This window comes from Falco biarmicus, chromosome 5, assembly GCF_023638135.1.
Source record: "Falco biarmicus isolate bFalBia1 chromosome 5, bFalBia1.pri, whole genome shotgun sequence".
Taxonomy (NCBI): Eukaryota; Metazoa; Chordata; class Aves; order Falconiformes; family Falconidae; genus Falco; species Falco biarmicus.
In genome coordinates, this window is record NC_079292.1 from 54,297,332 (window position 1) to 54,321,187 (window position 23,856).

General features: G+C 45.9%; 1 protein-coding gene across 2 annotated transcripts; it reads left to right on the plus strand.

The window, feature by feature from the left end:
• The first annotated feature begins 499 nt into the window (after positions 1 to 499).
• Positions 500 to 21,530, plus strand: MGP (matrix Gla protein). Of its 2 annotated transcripts, none has more exons than XM_056341777.1 (5): positions 500 to 651; positions 18,088 to 18,240; positions 19,022 to 19,057; positions 20,214 to 20,289; positions 21,158 to 21,530. In XM_056341777.1, exons 2-5 carry the CDS (start codon positions 18,180 to 18,182, stop codon positions 21,291 to 21,293), a joined length of 309 nt encoding a protein of 102 aa, XP_056197752.1. In that variant the 5' UTR covers positions 500 to 651; positions 18,088 to 18,179; the 3' UTR covers positions 21,294 to 21,530. The 2 variants fall into 2 exon arrangements, with proteins under 2 accessions (XP_056197752.1, XP_056197751.1); XM_056341776.1 differs by lacking the exon at positions 500 to 651 and adding an exon at positions 15,238 to 15,394.
• Positions 21,531 to 23,856: the final 2,326 nt, after the last annotated feature.

Below are 23,856 nucleotides of genomic sequence, written 5' to 3' on the forward strand. Positions count from 1 at the left end.
CGGGAGCCACAAGGCAGCCACAGGAAAAGTCTCCTCCTCCTCAACTGCTCTGCAGTACTCTTTGGGACTTGCACAGCACAGACGGCCCCGGAGCGCTGCACTCAGGATGCCCTGGGCACAGGCAGTGGTGGGCGTAGAGCCAGGGGATCTGCCTTAATCCCTGTGCTCAGAAGCTTCTGCAATGGAGCTTTGGTGGGCTCAGACACTGCGATGGGGCATCTGAGGTAGAAATGGGAGGCAGAATCTTGTGGAGGGGCAATCTCTTTGTTGTTTTAGTTTGGGTTTTGTCCCCATTGTGTTATCTCTGACTCAAATTTGTGACATACTTGGCCCAGATGTCTGGAGCTGGCTGGGGAGGCTGGATTGGTTTTCAAGGGGAGGAAGTGCTAGATACAAACTGACAGAGGGCAGGATGTGTGTGTGTGTGGGGGGGGTTCCCTTTCCCCTCAGTGTTGTGGAAATACTCTGCTGTGGGAGCCGTGGCTCTGCAGCAGTGCCTGGACTCAAGGGACATTCAAACCAGCTAAGATAGCAGCCAAGCCTGCCTGACAGCAAAGCGAAGCTGTGGAGCCATGCAAGAGCTGCCATCCTTACCCCAGGGAACATGGAACTGGGTGCACTGTGGAAGATGTAACTTCACATTCATCTTTGGTAAGAAAGAATTTGAACATCTCTAAGAGCAGAATATTAGAAAGAACTGGAGGTTTGGCAAGGGGACTAACATTTTTGTATTTTATCCCCCTGAACTGTTGTGTGTGGCATGTAATAGGCAAATGTAACTTAGAGGTGAGGGCTGGGTCTCAGGAGTGCTCCCCACATATCCTCCCCAGGCAGAAACCAGCTGCCAGGTCCTAGTGGCATCATTCAACTCTCTTGGGCACTTTCCTTTGGTACTTCCAAGTGCCTGGAGATGCACAGGTTTATGTTACAACCCTCTTCTCAGCATTTCCTACTGGTTGGCAGGGTGTTACTCCATGCAGTATTCAGCTTTCATCAGAAATCTCCTGGATACGCACATACCTTAGGAGTCTGACTCTGGGTCAGGGATGTCACCAGGCAGCAAGAGGTCTGAGAGAAGAGCTGGTGCTGAGTTTCTGCTCTTTTGTCCTGAGGCCCACAGAGCAAGGTTCAGCTCTCTGTTGCTTTTATCCTCCTCTTTCCAGCAGCTGATACAGTGCCATCTTCATGTAAATCATGCTGAATATTAGTTGAACAAGGCTGTTTGGGAAAGAGAGTGTTCAACAGGATACATGCAGTGCCTCAACTGTTGGGACTGCTATTTCTACTCACTTGTGTCCTTCAGCACAGAATTTTTTTTCTGCCTTTTGTGTAGCGTGGCCCCAAACCGAAGTTTTGAGCATTGCTGAATGCAAGGGAATTAGACCTCTGAACAAGCCCTTGTCTGCTGCAGGTTGAACCAAGACTTTCAATATGAACATCTCTGTGCCTCAGCTTTGTTGCTGCAGTCCCCCTGCTCATGGAGTGCTGGGTCTGGCCATGAGTGTCTGCTGAGCTGCAGGGAGTCTGGCTGGCAGGAGAAGGAACAGAACAACCTTTGCATCTGCCCTGAAGAAGAGGAGCGGGCTCTGGTTTCTGCATGTGAATCTGCTTGGTCAGCAGTGGTCCTGCTCTTGGCAGTGGCTGGGAGATGCTGAGAGGCCTCTGACTGACAGAATGAAGGGAAGAGACACCTTCCAGGGCATGCGACCCCAGTGTCTTATACACACAGAGGACCACCACCAGCACAGCAAGGTTGCCTGGCTTGCTCCCCACGCAGGACTGAACCTCCTACCTTTCTTCTAGGGACCGTGCTAGGCACCAGGGCCCTGCCAACTTTGAATAAAAATTTTAAAACTCTCTCTGTTATATACTAGAATAGCTGTCACAGGATGAACTTCATGGTGCTCAAGTCAGATCTGATCTCATGCACAGAAGTCCATCACTGAGCTGGGCGTGAGTTCCCAGGAGGGGGAGGACATAGCAAAGATTTAGCGTAAGATATTGTAGGAACCCTTGTCCTCCTTATAATAAAAGGAGGAAGGGCATGGCTGGCTGATGCCTCTGTTCATCTGGAAGGAAGCTGAACCAATAAATCTGGGCAGCAACAGTAGAAGCCAACACTCTTTTGCAGATGGAAGGACTGCAGGGCTTAGTCATTCTGCACCTCCACACAGGATGGCTTCCTCTCAGTACCACTAATGGCAGCCCATGGGCCAGCAAAGAGGTGGGGGCAGTTGATACAGGAGGGGGAAATATTGTCTGAAGGATGCAGTTGGGGAAGTGGTTTGCAGGACCATGAAAGAGCAGGGCAAAGATGAGCCAGAGGCTGGTCTTAGAAAGTGCTTGCCCAAGGGGTGATGTGGTCAGGGACAGGCAAGGGTCAGTGAGGAAAGGTGCTGAGTGGGTACCTCTGGGAACTGATAATGATGGAGAGGAGAACATAGCAGTGTTTTTTCTGAGGCTGTGAATCAAGTACTTCTTTGACTCATTTTGGCTTAGTCACTAAGGAAACTTCAGAGGAATATTCTCAGTGGAAAAACCTACAAAGCCACAAGATGCACACTGAAGAAGAAAGTACTTGTTCTCCCCTTTGAATTTCACCCTTCTCTGCTAATGTACCTACAAATCCAGGCAGGCAGGCTAGTCCCATGAGCTGCAAAGCAGTACATTTCTCTGGATTAGAGGAAAGGCCCATAGATAACGGCCTCCCTGCCTGCTCTAAGCCTCCACATGTGGCAGCTGTGCAGAGTTGCCTTCTGTATCATGGCTGCAGCCAGCACTGTGTCCTTCTCTCCTTATGCTCACCAGGGTTCAAGCCTTTGAATCCTCCGTGCATCACAGCAGCCCCTGGAGCCCCACCCTGTCCATGAACATGGTGAAAAGCCAGACCCATCCACTTTCCAGCCTAAACACATGGGCTCTGTGTGCACTCCAAGTTCCTCCTTATCCCTGTGTTACGAGTATTATATACCCTTCACGTCTCCCACCTCTCTCTTTTCCTAGGCCAGAGTTCACATTTCATCCTCATGTTAGGGGCTTTGTGTGAGTCTATGCCACTCATGTCACATGGCTGTACAATGCTTTTATCACCATCATTATTTCTTGCCTTTTATCTGGTAGCTGGGGTGTTGGTAGTATTGTTTTCTGTAACTTTCTCAGACAGGACTGAGAAGCACATCATTACTTCCATAGGTACCAGAAGACATAGTTAACATTGGTGCAGTATAGTTCTTTGGTCTGTGTGGGCAGCTAGAGGGAAATGCCACATCCTTGGATCTGATAATCAGCTATCAGGAAAGAAGGATGGGATCTTGCAGTTTCCCTGTTTTTTGTTTTGTTGCTATTACTCACTGAAATCAATGGAATAATCACCTCCAGAAAAACCGTTCATCTGTTTTCTTATCCACTGAATAATAGAGGGCTGTATGACCACAATACTCTGTTTTAAAATACAGACGTGATACTTTCAGTATAAATCTGTTGTGCTCTGAGTATTCTTTGGCATTTTGGAATTCAGTGTGGGTGTTGACCCGAGGCTATTTCATGACTTCCCTTTGTGATCAAGACTTTTATTTTTCTTGGCCAATTATTTCTGTTCTTTGGCTGAGAAACAGAAGAGAAAGACAGTAACTTATCCCAGATTGTTGAGGAGGCCAGTGGGCAGAGCTGCAGTGAGAATCCAGATCTCCGGTATCCAGATTTCCTGAGCCTTAGCCATATGGCCAGTTTCTCTTCACCCTCCATCTCCCTGTGACTCCCAATGGCTACTTTCTTAAGTCAAAATGGCAATCTTTGGCCATGAATCAAGGGCTGCCTTGTTTGGTTGCTCTAGCTTGGCACAGCTGAAGCTGAACGGATCTGGATCACTGCTTTCACTCAGTCTCTCACTCCTTGCCAGTGAGAGCTTTCCTCCTGAAGCAGCTGTCTTATCCCTATGTGAGCCAGTGGGGAATGTGCTCCCTTGCCATGTGGCTTTCCCAATGCAGTTGCAGTGCTCTCTTGGATCCCCGGGCATCCTGGATTTCAGACTCCATCTTGTAGCAATGTTTTCAGGCTTTCTCCCCTCTTGAGGTTCTGTCAGTAAAGAAAATATTTTGTATTTGCCTATTCAATATTTTAATATAATTTTAAATAATTGCTGAATATGTAAAAATTATTCTGTTTAAAATACTTTATTCTTAAGATATTAAGAAGATATCTTTGCATATTAAAAAAAAATATCTATGGCAGGTGAGGGGAAAATGTGAATGAGCCCCTGCTTGGTACATTTTAGTCTTGGCAAGACAGTAGCAGAAAGGCAGGGATTGTTAAAGTGAAAGGCTATTTCTGATGCTATAACTGAGATAGCGATGCTTATTATCAAAGGATCAACCATCTTTAAATGGTCATCAGCCTTTTTTACACAGATCCATCCTGTCATCCAGGAGTCTGGATGCTGGCACAATTAATGGGTCTTCCGAAGTCTTCTGTCATGCAGTTCCCTAGCATGGAAACAGCACATCTTTGGTTCTCTGCTATGACTGGTTAACTCACACAGAGCTGTAAAGCACTCCGGAAGGATGCAATCCTTCCACAGACAAGCAGCCAGGAGTAGGGTGATCTAAGAATCATCTCACTAGGGTTGTCCTCGGTATCCCAAAACAGAGTCTTTTCCTTCTGCCTTGCTGTCTGTTCAGCAGCATTGAGGCTTTCAAGGGTACAAACCACTCCACATGACACTTCTCAGACTTCAGGACGGTGCTGGCTCTAACTACACTCTCTTCCTCTCTGCTGGTTCCCTGTTTCTGTGTAAGTGACAGGCCCTCTGACCCTTGCTATGATTTTATTTATTTTTGCCTACCCCATGCTCTGGAGGCAGTTCTATCCCAAGCATAACCCTGCTGCTCCCAAGGGAAGATGCCTGCTTTTATAAAGAACAAATACCCCGTGCAAAGGGAGAACAAAGAGAACCCACCAGGCACCCTCCATCAGAGTGGTGATGAAACAAGCCTTTAGCAACAAGAAGGAATAGATTAACTACCTTGCCCTGGGGGCCCTGTTCACCCCAAGACTTCTGTTTGGGCTCTGAGTCCTGCAAGTGAAATTTCAGTGGAGCCTTGCTTGGCAGGTCTGGCTCTGCGATCTAGGACAATGAACCCTCCTTCTTTTAATAGCAAAGATAACTATATCCAGGACATTTAGAACCTGAGACACTGCTTTACCAGCATTTCACATGGTAGGGCTGGATTATTTCTGTGGCAGTTCCTACGGAAATTACATGGTTTGTGTGTCTGCTTGTCCTATCCCACCTTCCAAATGCTCAGACACACCTGACAGCAGGGCAGTGGTCTCTAAGGTATTATGGTGCCACTGGTTTTGCAAGACTAGGTGTTGGGCAGAGGAGGAAAGTCCCAAAAGCTACATCATTAGGTTTGTTATGCCAGGGGTTCTGTGGTCTTGCTCGTAACATGCCCTCACATCCTTGCTGGGACCCTCAAGCCCCGCAAGATGAGCTGCTTGGGAGCTGCTCCTTGCCCATTGCCTTGAATGGCATCAACATTCTCTGACTCACCTCTGTGCCCCCTTCTTGAAAATCCAGGCAGGAGTGTTTGCTTTGATTTGGGCTGGGGTTAGCTGAACGCCTGTCCTTGTGCTGGGAATCCACGCAGCATGCAGACCTAAAGCCCCTGCATAGTGGTTGGCTTCTATTTCTAGCTGTGATGATCAGCCAAAGGCTTGGTGCTGGTTTGTTTGTGTTTGATATATTAGATCTGTCTCTGTGAATTTCCCTGTGACAGACAAACATGACACGGATGGGTGGTGTGTGTGGGAGGGGGCTCCATTTCCAGACAAGCACCTTCCTTTGCTTTTCCCCCAGCCCCACAACCCACTTAGTGAATTTCCAGGGACCCTGTTCCCCAGGTCACTGACAAAAGCAGCAAAAAAGAGCAAGGAGGAGGGGGCTGAGAGGAATGACATGGTTATCTGCCCCAAAAGCACTCCCAAATGGAGAGCAGAGGTGCCAAAGTCCTGAGATGGGCCCCAGGGTATCAAGACCTATGTTTGATTGCTGGTTGGTTGTGCAGCTGCTATTGGCAACTGCTTTGCTCTGTCATTTGGGCTTGGTTGTGGATGCTTCCCCTGCCCCCCTCCCCAGCAACTGGGGCTCCTCTCCATTACACTCCCCTGGCCATGGCACCCTCCTGCAGGCTTTTCTCCAGGGCAGAACAGGGCTTGGAGCAGGTGGGAGGTGGCAGTGCCGTATCTGTGATGGAGGGGACAGACAGCCTGCAGAAGGGGCTGGGGCTGCTGCCATAGTGTATCCCACTGGCCAACTGGGGCAAGGATGGAGAGGAGAGAAAGCAGAGTAGGACAGGGGGAGCTGAGGCTGACTGTGGACTGTGGTTTATAGCTGCTGTTGTTCAGCCCCATGGCTGGAGCATGGTGAGCAGGTGCAGAGCGAGGAGCCTGACACCTCTCCTGCCCAGGGCTGCTGTTCCTGCATTACACTGCATCTCCCTGCAGTGTTGGGAGCCCAGTCCTGGAGCCAGCACAAGTCACAGGCTCAACATCACCATGATCATCAGCAGCCCTAAAGACAGAAAAGGGCTGGAGGTATGCCCTGGCTGTCCCTCTGCCTTTTGATTCAGTTTCTGGACAGCAAGGCAGGTCAGGTAAAAGAAATGGACGCTCAGGAGGACACATAAACATGCAGCTATTGTGGGAGAAGCTGGGGTGCTTAAGTGAGCAGTAGCGGGGAGCTCAGAGCACCGGCAATGTGGCAGGTGGGGCAGGCCCCCTCACACCCTACAGCTGAAGGCAGGTCATGAGCCCATCTTTTCTGCAGGCTGGGGAGGGCAAGCTGATCCCTGTGGCTGGTATTAGCATCCTCACCTCACCCAGAGCTGCTGATGTGGACATTCACTTTGTTTTGTATTTGCTGTAAACACATGGTGACTGACAGGTTTGTCCTTCTTCCACGCTGGGAATGCAGCTGCCCCTAGCTTGGGGAAAAGCCCTGCTGCTGTATGCAGCCCTCAGTGTCCTGCTTGCGGCTCCTTTCCCGCTGATACCTTGGACACCCTGGTATGGGGATTTAATCTAGTTAACTGGAATTCACATCTTCTGCTACCTGTTCAGGCCCACAAGGGTGTATTGTTACTTCACTCCTATTTAGCAACTTAATTTCCCAACAAAATCAAAGCCTGCTGAAATAAAGTTCAGACACATATATGTGAGTTAGCTTATGCTGGTCATCTCAACCTGTGGCTATCAAGAAAGTCCCTGGGCCCTTTTCTCTTGCTTTCTGAGCCAGTTTTCTCCACTGCAACTGCTGAACATTGGCTGAGGTGTTGAGGTTTCATGTTACCACAGCAGCCAGCTGCAGGACAGCAGCACAGAAGAAACCCTTCTCGAAGCCCAACATCTTTTCAGGGAGCTCACATGATTCAGAAGGCTGCAGGAATGAAGGACAGCAGCCACCGGGCAGGAAACAGCCTTAGCAGCAACCCAGCAGAAGCCCTTTGCTCAGCAGTAGCTTAAAGTCAGCTTTGTGCCTCAGGGCTAAGTCCCCTCTGCCCGGAGGAGGCAGAAACCTGACCAAAGCGATCTCAAGTGCTTGCTTTCAGGCAGGAGGGAAGGAGCTAAAGCCAAGCTCTCAGCTGTCACTCCAGTCTGGCAGATTTCTTTCTTCACTGGGCGTAAAGAGCTCCTTGTAACATTCCCGCTGCTATTTTACTGATGGTGCCTCTCTCTGGAAGCGCAAGCCCACTGTGATAAATTATTTTCTTATCTTCTTATTATCTCATTATCTCCCCAGCTAAGGCATAATGACAGCAGATTTCTGTTTAGCAGCCTCGTGTCTGCAATGGTTGCTGGAGGTCAGCAACAGATTATCATTAGAGCGATAGTGAAGAGTGGGCCAGAGAGATCAGATAATGCAGAAGAGCTCCAGGGGCTGAAAAAAGGTTGAACTTGGGATGCCTGTACATCATCTGTCATCACCAAGCCCCAGGCTTGCGGCCTTCAGTAGGTTCACTAGTGAAATGACCATCTAGAAAGACAGATGCCTACCTCAAATAGCTGAAGTGACAGGCAGATGGTAGGCCAAGTAACATAGGGGAAGGTTTGTTCTACAGATGTGTACAGATGTTTGGTAAATAACATATGCACAGCAGAGTTTCTCATACTACGTCTGCTTGGGAAAATGTATTAAAAAATGTCCTCATTAATCTTACACTTAGCCAGCCAGCAGGTTTGTAAATGCTTGTATACCCAACATGGGACTTGTGAAGTGTTTTTTGCTGATAAATGTACAACAATATTTTCCAGTGCAGGTATGGCTGTAAGTGGGAGAAGTGAGAAATCTCAAATAATACAGCCCAATGGGTGCCAGGAAGTATTGTAAACAGATCCTGTCACTAAAACAGAGAGGGAAAAAACATCAATTAAAGCCCAGGAAGGACAAAAGTGTCTTTGCTGGCAGGAGTCTTTAAAGAAAGGCCCTGCTATGGAAAAAACCTCTATGCAACTTCTAGGACTGATACATGCTATAAGTCATATGTGTGATTTTATGTGATTTTTGGCACCTGTATTGAGTCTTAAAATACCATCCTTTATCATGTGTGGAGATATAAAAGGGCAGATAGTTTCAGCACAGCAGATCCCAACCAACGCTGACCAAGCCAAGTGAGGGAGGATGTTGAGGCTGGGTTGGATGGGGCTTTGAGCAACCTGGTCTAGTAGAAGGTGTTCCTGCCCATGGCGGGGGGGCTGGAACTAGATGACCTTTAAGGCCCCTTCCAACCTAAACCATGCTATGATTCTATGAATCCAAGAATGTCACCTCATGCCTGAAGCACTGCTGCCTTGCTCTTTTTCTTGTGCATCTTTGCCATCCATTTTCTCCCAGAGTCTAGCTAAAAGGACCATGAGCCAAAGTGGAAAGAGCTCTGAAAGAAGTTTTTTACCACACAGACCACTGCCCAAGCTGCAGAATGATGTGAGATGGTTTTGGATGAAGACTTTTCCATTCTGAGGACATCACAATGTCTTCATGTTACTTTTTGATACTTCATTTTGTAGTAAATACTGTTGCAATATTGGAGGTCAATGTGAGACACTACAGAAAAGGAAGGTTGTTTTATTGTAAGCCACACTGGTTTCACTCACTCAGACTAACACTTTCATAACCACATATTCATAAGCACCAAGATGCATTTGTTCCTACTATTTGGTTTTCTTGCAATCACATAAAAGTTTCAAGGCATGGGCTCTGGAGTCCTCATCATGTCTCCTGGGTTTCTCTTAGTTTGACCACCATATGCTCATTTTAGATGCATCTTTTGCATCCTTCAGGACCTGGTAGTGACTATGATCTTTTGCCTCTCCATCTTTTCCCATATCTGAGGATCATTAGGCCTCATCGTGTTTTGTCTTTTCATCTAGGTATCTTTCAATCTTGTTCTTTAATTTATCACCATCATCTCTAGTGGTTTGAATTTTTCCTTTCATTAAGCCTGTCCTAAAAAAAGGACATATCTTGTTTTAAACTGTGCTTTGTTTTTCCCAGTCTGGATGTCCAGAGGATTGGTGTGTCAATATTTGGGATTTTAATGATCTACTAATCTAGGTGCCATCAATATGTGCTGTTTTTGTAGCCCTTCTTATGCCTTTCTTCCCATTGCTTCCACACCCTGACCTCTTCTTTGTTCTCCGTTTTTACTATTCTTATTGTTTTTTTAATAATTTAAAGGAAATTATGACCACTAATGACAAAGACATCCCTGGTAAAGTGGTGACTTCTGGACTTCAATGCCATTTTAGGAAGAAGGAAATACTAATTGAAAAGCAATAAAAAATGATCTGATTTATCTTTCCTTCTCCTTTAAAAATTCTTCTGTGCTTTATGGGAACATGAAATTTCTTAGCAAAAATAACCAATTGTCAAATTTAATACAAATAAACCATAAACATGTATCCAAAAAGCATATAATTAGCCTGTGAAATTCATTACTAAGGAAGGTCATCAAGTCAAATGACTTGGCTAGCATGTGATGTTAGGAACATTAATATAATTTGTAGTTATGCACAGCAAGATAAGAGTAATCAGATTTCGTGCTTTAAGGAATAAGAATGTCTTTCTTCTTGCTACAAACAGCATTTCACAATTAGCTGGGTATCATGCATTTTCCCCCACCCTCTAGCCTTCCTTTGAACTCTATCAAATATTGAAAACAGAGGCCAAGACCAGGGGCTTGGTGTGCCACAGAAAAAGTTATTTACCTAATAAACACAAAATTTATGATACTGTAGATACTGAATCCAAGACAGAACAAAGAAACATATATAACACTACAGGGATGCTTGTAAATATTTCAGTGGCCTGCTGCGTTCAAGACAGACAGAACAGAAATCTTTCATTCCAATCTTGGCTTCACAAGGACTGGCAGGTTTGGAGCTAAGTTTGTTGTTGAAAAAAGAGGCATTATTGTTATTTTTTGTTTACCAGATGGATGAGAAGAGTGAAACCACAGCTGCTTTCTAATCATTCTGCCTGTCTGGACAGGAGGTAAGGCGGGTAAACCTTATCTGACCCAAAAGAATGAATCAGGTCAGGACATTTTTGTGCTCGTGGTGAAGTGAGGGGCATGAGGGTGGAAAAGGAAGAAAGATTTCTGCTCCCCTTTCCCATAAGAGTGCTTCCCAGAAGCATGCTGTTTTCATAGTAAGAGTTCAGACTTTTTGCTTGCTTCATTTTTCATAGGATACTTGAAGTTCAAGCAATTCTAGTTACTTATATGGATTGTTTAATCCCTACACAGTAGCCTCTGCCAATTTTTTCAATATCCAAATAATATTAGCGTTATCCTCTCCCTTCCTTCCCAGACAGCAACAGAACTAGGCTGATCAGTGTACGTGGACATGTGTGGGTGGGTGGAGGGGAAGCCAAATGAAGTGACAGTTAGGTCTTAGCCCTGAATGCTTTGGTTGCTTTATTCAGTGAATTAAATAACCTTGGTTTGTCGTCTGTGAATTTTTAGTCTTCTGTGCTCATGAACTTCCCGTTACCAGTAATCTTTTTTTTCACTGTTTCAGCCAAACACAGCTGTTCTAGGAAATCTTGGCTGGAGAGAGTCAGGCTTTAAAGTAATGCAATGATATCCCATGGAGAAGAGTGCTGAGTACTGGAGTTGAAGGACTGAGCCAGGCTCACTTTTTGCAGCAAGCAGAAATGGAGAGCAATGAGTTCTTATTGAGCTGTACTGCTGACCCCAAATGCTCCTTTATTTATACCCAGACTGTGATTTTTCCAGGCCACTGGACTTCATTTTGAAGTCTGATGGATTATTACGAGGAGTAACATCAGGGATCACAACTCTATAGGCCATGACTGTGAGGTTGTATCTTACCACTGATCTCTGAATTTCAATAGATTAAACATTTGCCACCACCAACTGAATATAGTGGCTAAACCCCTCTCCAATCTACCAACCAATCAACCAGCCAAACAAACCCCACAGTTTACCAGTTGGAAACTTCTCCTTGTGGTCGTGGCTAACGTGGAGACAGGGTCAAATTATGTAGGATACTGCAGGTGGAAGAAGAATTATCCTCTCACCATCTGGCTTTTGTCAGGGAGGAAGGATCTGGACCGTTTGATGGTGTTTAATTTCACTCCTGCTCCTTGGCACTGTGATACAGAGCAACCAGTTATCCCAGAGCCCAGAGTGATGCCCATCAGGCTGAATGTACAGGTGTGTTCCACAACCACGGGCAGGGGAAAGTCATTGGAATTCATTGTGTAGGATGAAAAGGGGAGTTTCTGAAATGCACCCTGGTCCAAAACACTGGAAGAAGCATGAAAGAAAATAGCTGCGAGCTGGCATGGGAACCTTCCTCAGCCACAGAAAACGGACACTATCTGTAATCTTCTGAGAATGGTTTCTACAATACTCATAAGACTATACATGGATTCACTTTGTTAGAAGAAGTTTCGATTAGAACCAATGTGTAGTTTTGCACTAGAAACTTATTTTTGCACAAAGCTGTAATGCTGGTGGCAAAATTCTTCTCGGGAAAGGTGGAAACAAATATCAAAGATATGCGCTTAAATATTTTTAGGGAAAAAGAGCCACTTATTTGTTACAAATTTACTCTTCTCACCACCCCACCAATGACATGAAAATTAATAATTTAAGTTATTTTGGGGGGAAAAAATTGTTTGATTGTTGTGAAACTCAATTTCTCCTGTTTCTGTGCTCCCCCTTTCTTTTAATATTTGGAACATTTTAAATCTAGTTTTGAAATGTTTAAATCTGTGTTTTTCCCAGGTTGAACTATCTATTGAACTAGTTTTAGGGTTAATTTTGAGTAGCTGTGTGAGTTTGCTGCCAGAGCTAACACATGTTCAGATATATATATATAAAGTTCTTTAAATGTCTGTAATGTGTTCCATTTATTTTTATTTCACAGTCTTTTGACTAGCTCCTGTGTTTAAAAAACATCTTGCTTTCTAAAGCTTAGTGTCAGTATGCTGCTTTTCAGCACGATTTATTCCATGAGGTTGTTGACTTTAATTATATTATGGATACTCGGACACTGCTACTTAGTGGCTCAATTACACTTGCTTCTTGGATCAGTTCCTAGGTATTACTTAGGACTAAATGAAAAAATAAAAATAGTCTTGTTTTCTCATGTGCTGTAGAACTAGTTGTTCCAAAAAGCACTTGTTTATCATGTTGAGAAATCGCTTCCTAAGCCACAGATCGTGTGGTGGTTGACTAACTTACATCCTGAAACACAAGAGCAAGCTTGGAAAGGGCTGTTCAGATTGGTGAGTCCAGTTACTTGATACTCTGGACAACTTGGGTTTGGAAACCCTCCCCTGTGACAGAGCTGATAGGGTCTATTCCCTTGCTGCAGTGCTCAGTGACTCTGCTTAAACCTTCCTAGCATGAGCTGGGCACTTGGTGAGGGACACATGGATGTGGATTAAGACCCTAAAGAGGCTAGAAATGAGAATTTTCCTAAACATGAGAGCTGTGGGCTCTGCAACAGCCCCTGGAGGAGTACTGGAAACAACACCTAATTGCCAGTCCATTGGTCTACTGGAAAAGCCTTGTGGACAGCCCAGGGAAGGAGAGGTTTGGTGACTCCCACAGTCTATGGTGAGAAGATCTGTCATTTTGGGGATGACTGCAACTCACCTCGCCTTATTAGTCCTCACCTATACCACTTCCCACAGGAATTCTTCTTCCATGAACATGGGTGACCTGAGCCACGCAGAGGACTCCTGCTGAGGTCCCACTGATATCTTTATCCAGTGGCACTAACAGGTGCCCATCTCTGCTGGCACATTCTCAGTAGACATCTCAGAATCAGTATTCTGTGATCACCTCTGGGTCACAGTTGTTACTTTTGTTCCCTGTTTACTTCCAGTTTATAAGCTTTTAATTTACAGAAGGATTCTTACAGCTAATCCCCATGGAAGACCTTGACTTTATGCTACAGCATATTACTCTGTTTCTGTTACTCCAGCTTTCAAGGTCACCTTTCTACTCCTGTATGAGCTTTCAGACCTCCTTTGCACTGATGTTGCTTTCATGCTTTGTGTTATAAACAAACTTCCTCCACAAGTATTCCCATTTTAAGCCAGTCATTAATGGAATTATTCAGTAAAGCTAGTCCCAAGAGAAATTCAATTAGTAATCTCTGAACATTTCCCCTTTCCACTGCTCAAGCTTCTGCCCCATTTGTCTGGTTCTTTACCATCTCACAATTTTGGCTTTAATGCCCATTTTTGCCAACTTCAGCAAAAACTTGCCAGATGGCACAGGAGCCAAGGCTTTTCCAATATGTAGACAGATGAGTGTGACCAGATCTTCTGAGTCCTGATTTCTTTCAGTGTTCAGCATGTCATAGAGCTGAATATTCAGCTGTCCCTGAAAGGTGGTAGAAGAGGGCAAGAAATATCCTCCTGTTTGTATTGACTTTCAAAGGCGGCTCATGACCATGTGTCCTATACCTTCAGGAAAGCTCAGGATTGCTGTTCTCAGGTTCTGAAGGCCAAAAGCTGCTTGTACAAGGGTACGTGCTATGTGGTACCTTGTTGCCACAGGTAAGTCTGAACTTTCCCAAACTTATCAAGCACTGTAGGAGCTAAAGATCCCACCCTTGGACAGGAGCCCCTCACTGTTCTTTGGGAACCAGGCAAAAGTACATAGATCAAAAAATGCATGTCAGCTCTAAGGTGACAATGTGTCCTATACAGGCACAGCAAATCCCACCTCTGTCCCAATAATTTGGTGGTTCTTTAACTCCATGGTTATACTATCATTTTCATTTTGCAACCAAGGATGTAAGCCTAAGACCAGACAAGCCACACTCACCAGTTGTTTGGTTAGTGAATAGATGTGATGGGTTTTCTCACTTAATGTCCTGAGCCACTGATTCTGCAGCTGGTCATCCCTCCTACCTCACTCCTGCTGAGCTCAGTCCATCAGGCTTTGCCTGCCCTTACTGAAGGATGGGACATTATGCCAGCACCCATGCCAAGAATGCACTGGGCACAGTTCTCTGCTAAGTGAGGGAGCACTGATGCAGGTTGCTACTTGCATGGGTTCATCATCCCAGCATGGTGCACTTGTGCTCTTGGCTCAGGTGCAAGCAGGGCCAGAAGCCCAATAACCCAGCCCGGCAAGCACAAGTGCATATCCTGGGTTGTCTGACACGTTGTCCAGCACTGCCGTGAGTCTGATCTGAGCAGTGAGGGCACCTTTCAGGGGCTTGGGTTTGTGCACGCCAGCTCTTTGCCACAAAATGTTTGTCACTTTTGGAGGTTTCAGAGCTGCCTCTAAAAGCAGACACTTTTGTTACATGAGTTTTCAGCCTGCCATTAAGAGGGAGGAACAGACAGTTGCAAAAGGAGCATGAAAGGAGATGGAAGAAGGCTCCTAGCCTCCTGCTCCCCATGGAAGAAGGTGCCCTGGCCAGCAGTGCAGCTCTAGTTAGAGCATAGCCAGGGAAGGAGGGTTTGGAGGGGGAAGTGTCTTGCTGCAGGGAACGAGACTCAAGCTTGTCCTCAGACCTGTGCCCACTCCCTGCTTCTGGGCACAGGAAGGCAGCCTGGATGTGGTGATGACCCCAGTAGCCCCTGGTGTCTGTTCTGGTTCTCTCCCCTCCCTCTTGGCTCAGTTCAATGTGACTGTTGGTTTCCTGATTGTGGGCAGAAGGTGTTTTTGGCAGAGAAGGTGGTAGCTTGGGGGTGGATCAAGAGTGGGAGACAGAAGAGGGGAGGAGTCACTGATTGAGGCTAACAAATAAAGGGCCCCTCTTCTTCAGTCCAGGGTCCAGGACGCTGGGAGAGCTGCCCCTTCAGGCAAGAGCTACAGGCTGGCGGGGAAGTGACAGCTTAGTGAGTATGCAGGGACTGCTTTGCTTTTCTTGGATGGCTGCTCATTATTAATATCTTGCCGGTGCTTCACAGCTGCAGAATGTTAGGAGTGGTTGCTATGGCGTGTGAATTATTGTGATTCTCCTCTCCAGCAGAAGACAGGTCAGAGGACTGATTTTCTGATCTACCCTTTATTTGGGGGACTGTGGATATTTCCCTGGAATTTGCAGGCAATTCATCTTAGCTTCTCTTTTTGAATTTCTAACTAGGGAATGCTGCTAGAAAGCAGGGGGAGTGGGCTCACTATGCTTCATGGTGTGTTACCTCAGGGGACAATCCAATGATACTGGGGAGGGGAGATATGTGCTGGAGAAGTATTGAGTGCAGGAAGAGCGAAAAGAAGTGCTTTTGAAAGGGAAAGTGTTCCCCAAAGGAGATTTGTTGGTATAGGGCTGTGTAGTCAGCATGTTCATTCATCCCTTGGAAAATGCATGGCCTCTGTGGTGAAAAATGAAACATTTGGGTTAAAGTGGTGTTTGTGGCTCTTCTGTGGTTGATGGCAGGGGATGCTCAGGCATCCTGGGATCAGAGCCCTCTGAAATGGGAGCAGAGTATTCCAGGGAGCATTGTGCTGTGCCCTGAGTGAAAGCAGGTAAATAAAGAGGGTTTGGCTGGAATGTGCATTGGAGTTTCCCACTCAGCAGCCTCACCTTCATTCCAAAGTACTCCCAACATCCTCCTCTCTGTATCCCACTGCTTTCCTGCTGGGGTCTTTCCTCCAGCCTCTCCCTCAAGCCTCCCTTTCTTGGCAGATCCCACAAACTCCCAGAGTGTACAAGACATTCAGGAAGCAGATAAAATCCACATTCAACATGAACTCCAAAACCGTGGGCTCTAAAGAATGCAAACAATCCTGGAGCAGAGAATTCCCTTAAAGAGACGGAGTGGCAGGGCACAGAGGGACAGCAGAAAAGTCTCAGTTCTCCTCTGACCTTGTGTCTATAGTAGACTTCTGGGTTTTGCCCCGGCACAACCTATTTTTCCTACTTATCTCAGTCTGAGCACTGAACTGGCAGGATGTGGATGGTATGGGGGGCATACATGGTGCAGGACTGAGCTGCTTTCCATGTGGGGCAGGATAATGGGGAAGAAAAGCAATTCTTTCTTTTTGGTCTGAAGTTGAAGGCCCTGCTCATTTTCTCTCCCAGTGACCAAAGGCTTCAGGCAAGAGCCATAAGTTTGGCATTGAAAGGGTAAGTCGTAAAGCCCAGAGCAGTTTTGCTCCACTGAACTTTCACTCCCCATTGGGGAAGTGCTAGGCTCCAGCTAGCTGTTCCTGTAGTTCTTGGCTGTGTCACCTGCAGCATCCTCCCCAGACTGGCCTCTGCAGGTGACAGCAGTGATAACACCACACTGGCTTGGGGGGAATGGCCTGCACCCAGAGTGCACTCAGTCTACACCTTGTCAGTGAGAAATCCTGATGCCTGCATGTAAGCATGAACAAAACGGGCAGTCACCACAGCTTGGATCAGACATAACAATGCTTATGTCTGTGCCCTTGGCTCATCCTCAGGCAATATACATGGTTCCAGACCCACCAATGCCATGGGGGAGGGCTGGCAGGCACTGGGTATCCACCTTCCCTCCCTGCCTTGCCTCTAGCAAACTACTCCCCTTGTTTTTCACCCAGCATGCATGGCCATCTCTGTAACTCCTTCATTCTTCTTTCACTCCCTCCTACTGTACCACAGAGCTGAAGAGGGGAACGCCCCATGTTTTGTCCATTGCTGCTGTCCATGATATTAGTCCCAGACAAGCTCTTTAGGTGCTAGAAGGCAAGGTAATGCTTTCAGAGACTGCTGGCCTGGGAGATTAATCCCAGCTGAAAAATCTTGCATTGACACCTGACTTCACTGCCCAGTGGGATGAGGACTGTTAGTGCTATACCAGAGAGGCAGCAGTCCTGAGAGATATGGTTACCTCTGCCTTCACCAAGATGTTGTCCCTTAGGCTGGAAGAACAGTATAGGGTCAGGACCACAGTGAGGACATGTAGAGACAGAGTTCTGGGTGCTGCTGTCATCTCAATGCAAAAATTATGATACTTCCAGCAGAAGGGATCCTTCTAGGTTACTGCTTGTCACTCCTGAGGCAGTAAAGTAGGAAAGGGGAAGGGACAGTAGGGCTGGATTCCTCTTCTGAAAAATTGACAGGCTGGAACCACAGCAGGGGCCAACTAGCAGGAGGGGGACCAAGTGGGGAGGGAGTGTTTGAAGCCTCATTCTGCATGTCTCCATTGGCAAAACAGCCAGAATGGTTTGGCCTGGGTGTATCCAGACAGAGGTTGGCAAGGGCAAAGAAAGCAGATCAGAGGAAAAATTAGAAAGGCAAACATTTACATTTGAAATCAGCACACACCTCTCCCTCCGGGCCCCCAGCAGCCCCTGAAATTCCTTCCACTTGCGCAGCCAGCTTTTCTGAGCATGGAGTGCTAGTGACATGTTTGCCTGTGAATTATGGCCCCCAGCCCTGAACTGGGAGAGGAAGGGGGCATGCCCTCTCCTTCCCGAAACCTGATTCAATCTGCTAACAGAGGATGTTTTGTAATGGCTCCATAAAGAGTGTATACCAGCCAGCCATCGCCTTCCCCAGGCTCTTCGTGGGCCCCCTCCTGGCTCTGTTTTCATAAGAAGTGTTCCACTGCTAATTTTGCAGGCAACCCAGAATCTCCAGCTGCCCTCAGTGGGAAGAGAGGAAGGAAGACACAGTGAGAGAGACAGTGAGAAATTCCTCCCTGCACTGGCACAATGCGCACTCTCATCATCCTTATGGTCCTGGCTATCTTGGTGATGGCTACTACTTGCTATGGTAGGTGACCTTTTTTACTGGGTAGAGTGATAACTACAATAAACCTGTAGACATTTTTGGATCTGTTCAGATGGTTTCTACTCAACTTTGTGTCTTCTTTCTCCTTAACTTGATCTCTTACCTGCTTTCTTGCCCTTGTGTCAGATCCTCCTAGCCCTGCTCCAGACATGTCAGTTCCAGGTATTGTGGCTTGTGGTCTAGGATGCTTCAACCTCTTCCCTTCTATTCCAGTTCACCTTGCAGACTGCTCTTCTTTTTGTCCCTCTGTTGTCTGGACTACAATAAGAGTTCTTATTCTTAACTTTTTTCCTTGTTAATGGGGAGATCTCTCCTTCTCCTTTTGTAATATCAGCCCCCTTTTCCTGTGAGGCACACAGTTCCATACTAACGGGATTAAGATACTGTTTCATGCAAGAGTCAAGCACATCTCATTGTACTAACCCATTTCCTAAGAACACATGCAAGCTTTGAAGGTAAGCAGGTATCATAGCCACTGTGGTGTCAGGAACATGAAGGTGAGGAACTGTTTGAGAATCACACACTGGAAGACCAAGCACAAGCCTTGAAGTTCTGCCTAAGGCACCAGATAGCTCCATTCTAAACTCCTGAACACTCAAAACTCCTCAAGGTCACACCACTGATACCTTTCTCTTCCTTTTAAACAGGTGCCTAAAAATGTGGCTTCTCTGATTTGTGAGTGTTCTATTGACCTGTGGTGTGTGAAAGACTCTGAATCCCATCAATACTCTGTCTTACCATGTTTCACTCTTTCTTTCCCCAGAGTCCCGTGAGAGCATGGAATCCCATGAGTATTTCAGTAAGAAACTGCTTTACTATCTTCTTTAATTTGAAGTGTGCTCAAGATCATATTCTTGTACCGTAGGGATTAAATAAGCAGAACCATTCAGTCCAGGGAAATTGAATTTACTGGGTGATGGCATTTCAGGATGAAAAGCAAGAGAGTTAAAAAGAGACTTCACATGTTTGAGCACAAATGCATAACACTGTTTTGCAAAGAATATAATGAGAATTGGAAAACAGAGTTCAGATCCCTGCTAAGTGCACCTAAAAAAGGTTAAGTGATACTAGAAAAAGACATTGCTCAAAAAGCCTGGGGATGAGCATGGGAATAGGTACTGCAGAAAGCAGTGACATGATTTGTTCTCCCCCAGGGACAGGGAGAGCCTTACTCTCAGCACCTTGGAAGAAGCAGGTGGGATGTGTGGGCAGAAGGGATCCTTTGTCTGGAAGAGAGAGTTAGTGTTACAGGAAGAGCATGAGAGGGTGGAGAGTCTCACTCTGGAACAAGTGATATCCTGGAGGGGTTTGAGAACAGAGGGATCAAAACTAAAAAGAAAATACACCATCTGGAAGAAGGACTTCACAAAGAAGCTAGTCAGAAGAACAAAGGCACACAGGCCATCTAACACCAAAGACATCCACAGACTCCTGAACTCTGCAATAGGACTGTGATGTTTTTCAAAAAGGATGGAAGGGGCCTTCAGGCACCTCAGTCCAAAACTGCCACACAGACTGCTCAGTGACTGCCTAATCTTGGAGGCAGATATATTTACTGAGGCCCTTCTTGTTTTTACCTGTAATTTCACAATTCTGGTAATTCTGCTGAGTGTGCCCAGACATCCCATGGTCTTGCACAGCTTGGCACCTACCTCTTGGCAAAGTTCCACTCACTCAGAAGGGCTGTGGCAGAAAAATCACAGTAGCTTTTCCTCGGGTGGCTTTAATAACGGCAGAGTGAGAGCAGCGTGTGCACTTCCATACAGGCTGCACAAGCCAGAGGGAGAGCCTGTGTATGAACCAGCAAGGTGGGCAGCAGGAAGCATTAAAAGGTCCTGGGTTTCACTGTGCATGGGAAGGTGGACAAGTAGGTTATAAATGTGGAAGCTAGCTTTTGTTGAAATCTGGCCTTGAAAAAGTGTCTATCTGCTCTGAACAATGCCTTGCCTTCTCAGGACCCTTCATCAACAGGCGAAGTGCCTATGACTTCATACAAGCTCATGCAAGACTACAAGCCATCTCTCAGGAGAGGTACGTTATGGCCTCAGGACACTGAGGATAGGGGTGGGGAGAGGTGTCTCCCTGTCAAGCACAGGCTAGTACCAGGGGTGGAAGCCACGGTGACTTCTGAGAAGCCTCAGCCCCTCTGTCAATGTGAGGTGCCCGTGAAGTCCCCAACCTTGGGAGAGGTCAGAACTCAGCAGAGAGCGAGTCCTTGTGTTTGAGGACATGTCATGTGCTGGGAAGGCTCTGTTTAATTTGTCTGCTGAAGGAAAAACCAACAGGGGAAGGAATCAGTGTGGGAAGCTTTGTTAAAGATCTTGATCTAGTTCTCAGATCTCATGTGGAGTTTGCATGACCTTTTCTAAATCGTAGGGCCATCTGGGGGCCAACTTGCCTCATTTATAAAATGCAGATATAGGTGGTTTCATGCCTTATGCAGGGCTTATGAAAATAAAGGCTGAAGCACAGAAATCATGTCTTAGCGAGGTGTCAAGGCAAACCTTCACAGTACTGGGTGGCCCCTTTGCAGGCTGTTTCAGGCCTTTGTTCCATGCATGGCTTTGGGGAAGAGCAGAAGAGCTGAAGGCAGCAGGCTGGGGGGACTGCAGAGGAAGGACTCTTCCTCAAATTGAGGCACAAGCCACCTCCCTTTCCCCACCACCCTACTTAGCCCTGAAATAAAAGGTTATGTGAGGAGGCAAAACATTCCTGCTGCAGCCACATTGCTCCCAGGGGTGCGGTGAACACAGAAGCTGGTATGCTAAGGTCTTTGTAGCTGGATGATGGAATCTGTTGATGGACCTTTAATCCTGGAGCGGGGTTGTGGGGCAGAAAAGGGCTGTAGACAGATATTTAAGATGACAGTGCTTACTCCTTACCTCTCCTATTTTTGCAGGATCAGGGAGCGTAATAAGGCGCCACAGGAACTTCGGAGGGAGATCTGTGAGGACTACTACCCCTGTGATCCTGCTTCTCTCCATGGCTATCCTTCTGCTTACAGGCACTATCTTGAGAGGAGGAGGACTAAGTAATGGATGACCTGTCCCCAGCCTGAGGCCTGGAGCCCACAGCATCCTCCCAAAACATGCAATGGCTCTGAAACATATTTAGTTGCTCATGTCCCTGTATGTTATCCTGCCCGCTGCTTCACTCCCATCTAGCCATGGATTCCTACACTGTGTTAATTAGCCCTGAGCTGATGTAGCAGAGATCAGAAAGAGTTCAGGATGTGGGTATTTACTACACAATAAATTGCTGGTTTGATACTATCTTCTCATGAGTCACAGTATTTTGGTGTGTGTGTGTGCTATATTCCATGAAGAAGCTCAGTTTGTTTGTTTATCATAGACTCTGGTGCAGATTACAGAAAAAAGCCACTACCTTGCAATCACATGAGTTTGAAAGGATCTACAATATTTTTGTTCCAGGGTCTACAAGTGGTCCTTTTAAAGGTCACTGGCAAATTTCATTTCCCAGTCTTAAGACATCTTAAAATGGCATGGTGTCTAAAAGGCAAAGTGAGATGCACTTTTTGAAAATGTAATCTATACTGTCTTTCGTCAGTTGGGGAAACAAAATTCAGAAGGTGTCTGTTTAATCTTAAAAACAAAGTTAGGTTAAGAGTTAGTGACAGGTAAAGCCTGTAAATTGCATCTTGTTTATCCAGTTACCCTCAGGTCCTGACATAGGGTGCTGCTGTGGAAAGGAGTGTGTGGTCCAGACTTTACTCATATTTTCTTTTGGAATCCCCTTTCATGCCTTTACTTCCACTTGGAATTATTCTGGTAGTGCTAGAAAGCTGCAGAAACCAAAGATGAAATGGGGCTACAGGTGGTAAATAAATAAACCTGGTGTTTGAGGCAAAACCCAACTTTCTTTACTTAGAACAATTTCACGTTACTGTTCATAACTTGAAACCAAGATGTGGCCTGACCCTGTGCACAGGTTGCTGAGCACCTCCCAGCCCACTGAGGAGCAGGTGTGACTGCTGTCAGGTTGTCACCAGCACCAGGGCACCTGGCAAAGCCTGTCCCCAGGCCAAGAGGCACCAGTGTTGAAATGCCTGTGTTGAATTCAGTGCTGCTCTGGGCTGGTCAGCAGCTACAGCAGCTTGGATGCTCCTTGGTGTGGGGGGTATAGAAGACATAACAACTTCTCAGTTCAGCACAGCTGGTTTGCACATTTGTATCTCCAGGCTTCCACAGGCACTTGCAGATTATAGAAGTGGGAAAGAGTCACGGCACACTATCAAAGACTATGAGGTATAAAGGATCAAATAGTTGACTAATTTGTAAAATTAAATCTAGAGCCAAATCTATCTGTCACAATAGAAAAACGCATCTTCTAAAATATGCTTCAAGGCTTTGCCAACTTTGAAAATGAACTTTGGGAAAGAAATATGATTTATTTATTGAAAACACTTCTGATAGGAAACTCCACCCTGACAGTTGCTAAAGTTTTGACCAAAGGAAAAAGTGTAAGATAAATGAGTTTAAGGAAAAAACCCATACAGTTTAGGTATATTTACACCCACATTTTTTCTGCACGTTCCCAAGTGGGTGAATCTTATGATCACCAACTGGAGCAAAACTTCCATAACCCAAAGTCAACAGGTCTGCAGTGTCTGGGTTTGAGTTGACACTATGACACTAACAAAACAGAAGGTAGTGATGTCTGGGTCTGTGTCCAGAAATATCTTGTGATTCCAACCTCCAGTTTACCAATATAAATAATGAATAATACCAGAGATTTCTGTGGGATTTTGTTAGTGTAAGCAATAACCAAACATGTTTAAGAGACTACATGCTGGTTAGAAGGCTTGGGAAAAGTTGGGAAGAGAAGTAAAGCTGTTTGGATTACTAGACTTGTATATTTATGTTCTTTCAAGTATTCTTTTGGAAGCATAATTTTCCTAGAATACCTATTATTTTTAGACATTTATTTATTTATTTTTAAGCTGTTGCTCTTTAACATACTTTTGCTGGAAGTTTTTAGCATATGTATTTTAGTATATATATTCGTCTTACCTGGACTGTAGAAAACTTACACTTCCCCCCCATGCCCCCCACCCCCCTCCCGAATCCTGAAATTTCTCTAAGCTAAAAGACAGTATTTCTAAGGATTGGCAGAATCCCTAATAGTTCTGACTGCCCTTGGGAGCCTTTTAGCCCTGTATCAATTCTGTAACCCATGGACATGTCCCCTGCATATGGGGCTGAGGAGGACAGGATATGAGATGAAGATGTGATCCATATGCTGTATGTGGTACATGGCTTTGGAAACTTGGACGGTGGGTTTGGGGAGTATGGGGTTATTGGTAGGTAGGCTGTGGAAAAGCCCATGCAGTGCTCTTCAATTACCAAGTAACTACAGCCTCCCAAGTCCTGAATAATGAAATACTTGTGGAGTCTAAATATTTATTTGATTTTTAGACAAGAGAAGCCAAGTGAAACCCTCCAAACTAGGAAGATTTGCAGGAAGAAAAATTAAAGACCTTCCCTCAAACTACCAAAGTTCCCAACAGTAAAAAAATCTCAGCTCTCCAAAGTAGTTTAATAAAACTGTCCAAAGCAAAAATCTATTGTGTGTTTGCCC

Excerpts from the sequence above, each read along its gene's own strand:
- MGP (XM_056341777.1), top strand. The coding sequence starts at position 18,180 with ATGCGCACTCTCATCATCCTTATGGTCCTGGCTATCTTGGTGATGGCT. Across the intron at positions 18,241-19,021 it reads GATGGCTACTACTTGCTATG|AGTCCCGTGAGAGCATGGAA; the intron begins GTAGGTGACCTT and ends TTCTTTCCCCAG. Across the intron at positions 19,058-20,213 it reads GGAATCCCATGAGTATTTCA|GACCCTTCATCAACAGGCGA; the intron begins GTAAGAAACTGC and ends TTGCCTTCTCAG.